General features: G+C 33.6%; 1 protein-coding gene across 3 annotated transcripts in view; it reads left to right on the top strand.

Moving 5' to 3' along the window:
• ATAD2 (ATPase family AAA domain containing 2) overlaps positions 1–8,718 on the top strand; it is a 64,409-nt gene extending 55,691 nt beyond the window's left edge. For 2 of the 3 annotated variants that reach the window (XM_059672794.1, XM_059672796.1), the window contains exons 23-28: positions 1,275–1,397; positions 1,513–1,656; positions 3,445–3,834; positions 5,709–5,842; positions 6,648–6,776; positions 7,455–8,718. In XM_059672794.1, the coding sequence (XP_059528777.1) occupies positions 1,275–1,397; positions 1,513–1,656; positions 3,445–3,834; positions 5,709–5,842; positions 6,648–6,776; positions 7,455–7,499 (965 nt within the window). In that variant the 3' untranslated portion in view covers positions 7,500–8,718. The remainder of the gene's footprint in view (positions 1–1,274; positions 1,398–1,512; positions 1,657–3,444; positions 3,835–5,708; positions 5,843–6,647; positions 6,777–7,454) is intronic. The other variant, XM_059672795.1, reaches the window with a different exon arrangement.
• Positions 8,719–9,581: the final 863 nt, after the last annotated feature.

Below are 9,581 nucleotides of genomic sequence, written 5' to 3' on the forward strand. Positions count from 1 at the left end.
CGTAATGTAAATATCTGATATGCAGGATGTATTTTCATTGTTACAAATTGAACATAATTAAAGCATAGTGATTAATCACAAAAACAGTATGTAATTATATATGTGTTTTCCGATGGTCTTAGGCAACCCCTGTGAAAGGGTCGTTCGACCCCCAAAGGGGTCGCGACTCATAGGTTGAGAACTGCTGCTCTAGTACATTGGCTGCTACACTTGTTTGTGTTTGTAAATTAGATTAATTAGCATAGGGGCCTACTAAGTTTCTTCAGCAATTGAAAAGTTCACTTTCCCTGGGCTTTTCCAGACTTCTGGTGGTAAACAGTGGAAACAGGCTACTAAACTGGAAATGCCGCTTAACTAGAAGGAAGGAACATTTACCGTGGAAGCAGAGGGTTTTTTCTCTTTGGCTTCTCTTTCTGTCCATGTGGCAGCATGAACCAGTGGTGTTCAAACTTTATGAAGTACGAATCTCCTATAGGACTTGTTGAGATTCAGAATTTCTGAATCTGTACATAGTGTAAGGGCCTGAGAATTTGCTTTTCTGGCAAGTTCCTCAGTGATTCTCATGCCCCCACACTTCAGAAACAAATGCTCCAACTTTGCTCTGCTTTTCTTTAGGCCCAGATGCCATGTTAGAAGCTCCCTCCAACATCCCTTCTGATATTGTAGCTATTGATGTCATCTACATCTTGGGTGTGAATATTGCAGACTATTGCATGTGAGGAGGACTGATAAAACCCATTCAATCAACCTTGTAATTCATTTATTGTCTGCTTTCTGCCTCAGTATATTCCAGTTTATGGTAGTTGGACTCAGTTTAGGATTTCTTCCAGTGTTTCTCGTGTAGGGTTGCTCTTTCATTGTCTTTGCTTAGTTTCTCTGTCAATGCAGTAATCTCTGTATCTCTTCCAGAATTATTTTACATTCTATTCACTAATGACACTGACAGACTTCCTTTCTGTTTTTGTTTGTTTTGTCATTATATTTAATCTTGCTATTGATTGATTCTTAGATTTTTTTCCTGATATTTCAAAGGGGTCTGGATAGGACATAGCAATAAAATTGTTTGGATTTAGTCTGCCATATTGAATTAGATGTCCAGGACACTAGATTAGCACAAAGAAAATAATTACACAATTTTTGTAACTTACTATTCATGATAAAACTAAAAAAAAAAGGAATTGTAATGGCTACAATCTTAAACCTAAAATGTTAACTTTATTTTTGGGAAGTTATTATAAAAGGGGAAAATTTTAAATCCTTTATTCATTTTTCAGATCGTCTTATTAGGCACAGAGCCTGTGCTTTAAGAGATACTGCCTATGCAATAATTAAAGAAGAACTTGATGAAGACTTTGAACAGCTTTGTGAAGAAATTCAGGAATCTAGAAAGAAGAGAGGTAGAAAAATTATTTGGCAATAGAAAAAGATGCTTTTGATGTATTGTGAGTGCTTTTAATTCTTCAGGTAATTTTGAAATCTAGAAATTTGATTTGACATTTCATGTGTTATAAGGTTGTAGCTCCTCCAAATATGCCCCATCTTATTACCATGTGGTGCCAAAGCAAAATTCCACTTCTGCTGGTGATAAAAGATTGGATCCAGAGCAGAATGAAAAGCTCAAGATGCTCAACATTCCTGTGGCTTGCAGCACTCCTGGTAAGTGCACTTGGGTAATTTTTACTTATGAAATTATAATCTTTATGCTCTTCCAATGCCATTTACTTTCTCCCTCAGTTTCCTTTATTTATATTGATTTAGTGAATTACATTGGTTTGGTTAATATGGAGGAAGCTATGCATTCTTGAAATCCAGGTTGTAATGATATGCCACTTGCTGTTCCAATTCATCTTCATCTAATTGTGGATTGATTTGATTTGAAACTGATTTTCATTTCCTTAAAATCCTCGTCATTTCCTATTCCTCCTTATTTTTAGGGTATACCTTTATAGGGTACCAACCCAAAGCCTGTGGGTTTTCCAAAGACCTCTCTTCCTTGGCAGGCTCTTAATTCCAGTTTTTGTTCTTTAAGCCCCATGAATGTGAAACTCTCAGCTCTGCATTTGTTTTCCCAGATTTAGTTGTCTTAATTCCTTAATACCTTATTAGACTCCAATGCTTTTAAACAGAAATTTTAAAAGTGTGTGTGTGTGTGTGTGTGTGTGTGTGTGTGTGTGTTTTACTGGGGTTGGAATTTTCCCTTATTGTATTGCATGTTTTTCCATTTTGGGATACTTGATTTGAAATAGGTAAGCCCTACTTTAGTAAAAAAACGGGAAGAGGCAGGAGGGAAAGGAAGGATGAGAAAGGCAAACCAGCAAGAAACCTATACTACCAGAGGGTTCTCAGTCAAATTCTAAGCAAGTATATATATGAAAATTGGGGACATGAAAAATGACTCCCTTAAAACAATCCATTCCTAGCTATATCCCCTACAGGATTACATGCATTATGTTTACCAAAGACACGTACAAGAATGTTCATAGAACAAATATTCAAAATAGCCCAACACTTGGACCAACCCAAATGTCCATCAGCAGTAGAATTGAAAATGTGGACTATTGTACAACAATGAGAATGATTAAACTTCACCTACATTTAACAGTATAGATGAATCTCCCAAGCATGTTACAGTATGGCTATATACTGTGTCTGGTCTAGGCAGAAAGTTTAATCTTTGTATACCTTAGTTTCACCTCTGTAAAATGATGTTGATAATGGTAACAAACCTGATCAGGTTAAAGTGAAACTTCAGTAACTTTTAGTATACATTAAGAACTTAGAAGAGTTTCTACTATATGATAGGCATTTAAATGTAAGCCATTTTTTAATCTTGCCTTTTCTTGCTTTTAATCTTCCATAATAATTTTATGGTTGGGGGTCACCACAACATTTCCTCAGACTACTGCCAAAATGTTCTTTGTAATACATGCAGCAGACAGATCATCCATTGCCCTCCTTAAAATTATTCAAGGTTTTATTTTATTATTATTTTTAAATACATTTTTATTGATTTCAGAGAGGGAGGGAGAGGGAAAGAGAGAAACACCAATGATGAGAAAGAATCATTGATCGCTGCCTTCTGCATATCCCACAATGGGGATCGAGCCCGCATCCTGGGCATGTACCCTTAACCAGGAATCGAACCGTGACCTCCTGGTTCATAGGTTAATGCTCAACCACTGAACCACTCTGGCTGGGCATTATTCAAGATTTTTTAAAAAATTATTCAAGGTAAAACTCAAACTCCTCAGAATGACAGGTCATTGCCCACTTCTCTGCCTTCTTGTAGTACTATATATTTCTGTTTCTATACAAACCATTCAAAACTATGGTGGTTTCTCAAACTTGCTTACCCTGTTATATATCAAGGTATTTTTCTCCCCACTTACCTAGACTTAGAAAATTGTTGAATTCTTTTATCCTTTTTCTTTTAATTCTCTGAAGCTCAGTTGAAGAGGAAAATCCGCAAAAAGTCGAAGTGGTACTTAGGCACCATCACAAAACGAAGGAAGATTTCACAGACCAAAGATGGCAGCCAAAATGTCACAGATGACAAAATTGAGAGTGATACAGAGGAAAATCATGATATAAGTGTAGACCACATCGAGACTGGAAACACAGGAGAGTCTTCAATGGAAGAAAATGAGATGCAGCAAAATGGCTCTGAAAGCAAAATAGATTTGGGAAATAACTCAAGTACCTGTAGTATTCAGAATGAACTTGAATCTGGGAAGGCTGCAGCAAGTACAGAACTGAAGAAAGATAAGATCACTTGCAGTGGAGATTCTTTAAGCTCTCAAGTAATAAATGTTTCTAATGAAAGTGAAGCAAAAGGTAGGTCTCAATTAAACAACTTACTAGTTTTAAAAGATGTTTTACTCCAAGTTCTTAAGCAACTAATTACCATCTCAATTTAGTCCTTTGTCCTGTCTTTTATAGTTCAGTGTTAATTCATTAGGAAAGATAGCATTATCTTTAATAACTATGAAGCTAATAAATTCACTGTTGCTAAAAGAATACTGTGGCATCTAATAGACCTGGATTTGAGCCCCTAGTCCAGAGGTTCTCAACCTGTGGGTCGCGACCCCTTTGGGGGTCGAACGACCCTTTCACAGGGGTCGTCTAAGACCATCGGAAAACGCATATATAATTACATATTGTTTTTGTGATTAATCACTATGCTTTAATTATGTTCAATTTGTAACAATGAAAATACATCCTGCATATCAGATATTTACATTACGATTCATAACAGTAGCAACATTACAGTTATGAAGTAGCAATGAAAATAATTTTATGATTGGGGTCACCACAACATGAAGAACTGTATTAAAGGGTTTCGGCATTAGGAAGGTTGAGAACCACTGTCCTAGTCCATCCACTATTTGGTAGCTTGTGACCTTTGGCAAGGTTCTTGACCTATCAGTCTAGTTTTCTCTTCTGCAGAATTGGGGTAGATAGCTGAGGGTAATGAGATACTTTAAGGATTGAGTAAAATAATTAATCTAAAGCAAGAAGTGAAGTGATTTGGCTCTGCTGTTTTTTTAAAAGCTGGCAGGATACCCTCATTTTTAAGCAAGATAAGCAGTTTTCTCTGACTCTTGCTGAGTGGTGTAGAACAACTGTAACCTCAATCATTCCTCTATTCATAGGTTAAGTCCAAGATTATTTATATTCTATTTCTGCTTCCAAAGTTTTTCATTGAGAATTGTCTTCATCTGGATCTTCTTGGATCTTTGGCAGTAGATTTGTTTGATCTTTGGAAAAGGCAAACGTTATTTGGTCTTAAAAGTAAAAAGAGCAGGAATAAGGTCAACATTTTCTTTTAGTCAATGACAAGTATTAAGTGAGTTGAGGAGACTTTTCCCCCAGTGACTTATATGCTGTAGGTAAATCTTTTTCAAATACTTCCTTGAAATGAGTTCCAGTGTGTTTGAGTAATAGCAGAATGGGCTAGGATGCAGCCTTTCCAATATAGATGATTTAAATGTTAATCTTATGACTATGTAATTTAGTATGTTTTGTTTGGGTTCAGAATTGTTTTATTTTTCTTTTATTATTATCATCTTTAAAAGGACACTATTTAGTGGGACATGTACTTGTTTACATATTAAGAGACTGAGTTCTTGTCTGGGGTCTTATAACAGGTAAGTTGACCTTAGAAAAGCCTCTTCACCTTTCTTGGCCTCATTTTTTTAATCTATCAGTGAGTAGATTGTCCTAGATTAGGGATATGCAAACCTTTTTTGTATAGTGCCATATATGAAATATTTAGCTCCACAGTATCTGTCACAACTACTCAAACCTGTCAGAAAAGCTACACTGACAAGCATATGTAAAATGGGAGTGGTTGTGTTCTAATAAAACTTTATTTATAATGGTAGGCCAGATTTGGTCTGTGGGTAGTCGTTTGAAACTCCAGTTCTCGAATACTCAGGTTCCTTCCAGCTCTTAAATTCTGTGAGTCTTATGCCTAAGTAGAAAACAGTTGAGGATCCCCTGAAATACTCAATTTGAGAAATACTCAAATGTTCTTAATTTTTGAGTGTGTAAGTGGCAGCATTTTAATCTTACAGCAGAATCAGTATACCAGAATTGGTATTTGTGTCTTAATAAATATGTCCTGCAATTTAATCTGCCTAATATTTACTTTAGGCATTATAATGTCTATTTACCAAATAGTAATGTTATTTAATCACTTGTTCTAGAAAGGTGGATTCTGCAAATGACTCAAGCTAGACATTCCCAAATAGAGCAACAGCAGCTCATCAGTGCTGAAAAGGCTTTGGCAATTCTTTCACAGCCTATACCCTCACTTGTTGTGGACCACGAGCGATTACAAGTATGTAAATTGAAATTGTAATGCTATCATTGTGCAGATGAGTAACATAGCCCACCAAAAGAGAACTGTATTAGTATTTTGTATCAATTTGGCTTGTAATAAATAATGATCTTTAATGAAAGTGTAAGTTTGGCATAGAATAACTTATAAATGTGGTGGTTGGAGGTGGCTAGTATATTGATAGCACAGTTTTAACAAACCTGACTACATTATTTATCCCATAAATTGTTTTTATGACTGTTACCTATGACTATTTTAGTTAGTTTTTACTTAGCCATATGGCATGTTTTATGAGGTAATGACATAGCCTGCTAGGGCCAGACTTGAGGAATCACAGAAATCCAATGACCATTTCAGTCATGAGAAAAAACACTAAGCCAATGGAAAATCCTTTTTATAAGAAAAAGAATTTTAAAGCGGTGAGATAATTCATCATTTATGAAGTTCTTTCTCTTTTTATTTCACATAAGGAAATTAGTTACTATACACTGATAGTGTAATAAAACACCCTGCAAAAACGGTGCTTTTTTCCCTATTAATCTAGGTCATCTGTAGAGATTTATGACTAGAATTGAAATTGGCAACCTCCTCAGCTATAGTTTTTAGGATGGAAGTTACCCAGGGCAGAGACCAGGATCATAAAATGATAAGTTAACTACAGCCAATTACAGAGGCTGCCATGTTGCATCAGATGACTTTGTCTGTCCTCTCTCTGGTTTATATGCTAAAAATTCCCTAAATCTTCTAAATTAAAACATCTCAGAGAATTTATCTCTCACATATAAACACTTATATTTTCTTTTAGAATCTTTTGAAGACTGTTGTTAAAAAGAGTCAGAAATACAATCTTTTTCAGTTGGAAAATTTGTATGCAGTAATCAGCCAGTGTATTTATCAGCATCGCAGGGACTATGACAAAACAACACTTATTCAGGTAAACTAATCTATATAAGAAATTAACTTATTTTATAAAAATTTTTAAAGACCATTGTTTAATATATTCAAACAATGGAACTATAATATGAGCAAATTATGGGAAAATCTTTATTTTCTGTTAGTATTAATGAAGATATGTAGCTCCTTTTTAAGATATACCTATTTTTTCTTTCCTTGATCTTGCTTTACAGTGGGCATTACAGTTCTTTTAAAATAGATACTGGAAAAAAGAAAATAAAAACAGATATTGGATGATACCTATATAGTATAATATAAATATTACTGGTACCAAATATATACCTACTAGTATATGTAGTATTTAGTTTACCTACTAAAGTATACTGTAGTACCTACATGGTATCATATATGTAATACTGGTACCTATAAATAGGTACATCAGTGCCTTGATTATAACTATTTGAATTTAACATAAGATGATCGCATCTCAGACTCATTTGAAAGGGATTTAAATAATGAAGTCCCATCAGTGATCTCAGTTTATGTGATAGTCTTAAATACTGAACTAAATTTTTGTTTTCACTATCAGATATATACATGGGTAATAAATTCTTAAGGGTGTTTACTGAAAAAAAAAAAAAAAAAAAGCAATAGAATAATGTTTCCTTAGCGTTTCCACATTGAAACTTACTACTTTTCCTTTCTACCCTTTATCTAGAAAATGGAGCAAGAGGTAGAAAACTTCATTTGTTCCAGATCCTGATGTCATGGTATCACATATTCTTATATTCTGTTTTTACTTAGTTCACCCCTGTCATGTTCACATAACTGATGCAAGGTGAAATCCTGCATCTTTAAGAAAAATATTAAAATAGTAAATAAAAATATTTAAACTTTTAGTATCTATGTACATGTGTAAGATAAATTACAGAGATAAAATGCTGGGAGTTTGATGGAACAAGGCACTGTAGTAATAGTAATGCTATGGCATATCAATAGTTGAAATGTGGACGACTCAATATAAAGATAGCTTACATTTTATGGCAATGAAGAGTAATTAGTGACATTGATTTTTTTTGTTTTAAGCACTTTTAACGTTACCCGTCCTGCAGTAGTTGATTGCATCAGACTAGAAACTTAACCGTTGCATCTTTGCCATCCTTTTGTTGTCTTCAGTACCCATCTCTCATCTGCTTTTAGCTTGCCCTGTTCATTCACATAAAAGACAGTGTTCAATTCATGAGGGCCCTTGACAATTTTTGGCTGCATCACAATTCTGTACCTGAATGTCAAAATAAATGCTTTTTGGATAACATTTTTATAATTCTTATTTGGGTTAATAAATTTTAAATATTTTTAGTTAAGTCTTATAATTATACACAACAAACATAACTACTTTGTTGAACAGCTTTTTAATAACACAAAGTTTTTATATTTGAAAAATGTTTATATCCTTCTAAATTTGTGTTTAGGTTATATTCTATATATATTTTTATATGCAATTATATAAATATAATGAATTTTTGTAATAATGGTACCAAAAATGCATTTCTTAAAGAAATAAAACCATTCACCACCATGCACATTCTTTTTCTTTTTTTTAGGAGCCATTCTAATATTTGTAAAATAGCTTCTATTGGAAACTTTCAATAAGTGTTGGGGATAATGATCTCAAATGAGAGATTCTGGATTCTAATAGTTTCAAAAGTTGAGTGGCCTTTTGTTGATTTACCTGGATATTGTATTTAAAGCATTTTAAAACCCAGTAATTCAGATACCTTAATTAAAAGATAATCTCTTAGTAATACATAAAGCAATGCCATTCACTATAAATATCTGAGTATGTGCATATTCCTGGATTCATGCACATATACACATACATACTTATTTGTATTGAAATTTATTATAATTTATTCCAGATGCGTCCTTTAGGATTTCATTTTGTATAATTTCTTTAATAAATGTTCAATGTAAAAATGGTTTCTCAAGTTTGTTTCTATTTCTTCATTTTAAATTGTCTTAAAGATAATTCAGTGCAAAACAGGTATAAAATTTTGTTTTATTACTGTTTATAATTTATAATGTTGACATTGGAATGTTTATATGGTATAGGTTTTTTAGCTACAAAGACTAATGTGCTTCCTGTCCTTTTCATGACATTATCTACAGACATGGGAAGTAATAGGTCTACATTCCTAGATTTTCAAAATAGTACTGAATAGCAAGCCTGGAATGCTTCTTTCTCATCTGTTGCTAAAAGTACAGTCAGTCTATAATAATTAGGCAAGAAAAAGAAATAAGAGACATCCAAATGGGAAAAGAAGTAAAACTATTCACAGGTGACATGATCTTATAGAGACTCCACAAAAATATGTTAAAGCTAATAAATGAATTCAGCAAAGTGACAAGATTGAAGATCAATAGATAAAAGTCCATTTTATTTCTAAACCTTAGCAATGAACAATACAAAAAGGAAGTTAAGAAAGCAGTGCTATTTACAGTAGCATCTAAGACAATAAAACACCTGCAAATAAATTTAACTAAGGAGGTGCAGGACTGTACGCTGATAAGTGCAAAATCTTGCTGAAAGAAACTAAGTAAGACCTAAACAAATGGAAAGATCCTGTATTCATGGATTGGAAGATTTAATGTTGTTAAAATAGCAATATTCCCCAAAGAAGTCTACAAATTTAGTGCAATGCCTATTAAAATCTCAATGCACTTTTTTGCAGAAATTGGGAAGTCAATGCTTAGTTAATAATGGAATTGAAAGGGACTTTGAAATAGCCGAAACAATTTTGAAAAAGAAGAGAAAATTGGACTCACATTTCCTTCCCTGTTCCAA

The sequence above is a fragment of the Myotis daubentonii genome, chromosome 17 (assembly GCF_963259705.1).
Source record: "Myotis daubentonii chromosome 17, mMyoDau2.1, whole genome shotgun sequence".
In the NCBI taxonomy this organism is placed as follows: Eukaryota; Metazoa; Chordata; class Mammalia; order Chiroptera; family Vespertilionidae; genus Myotis; species Myotis daubentonii.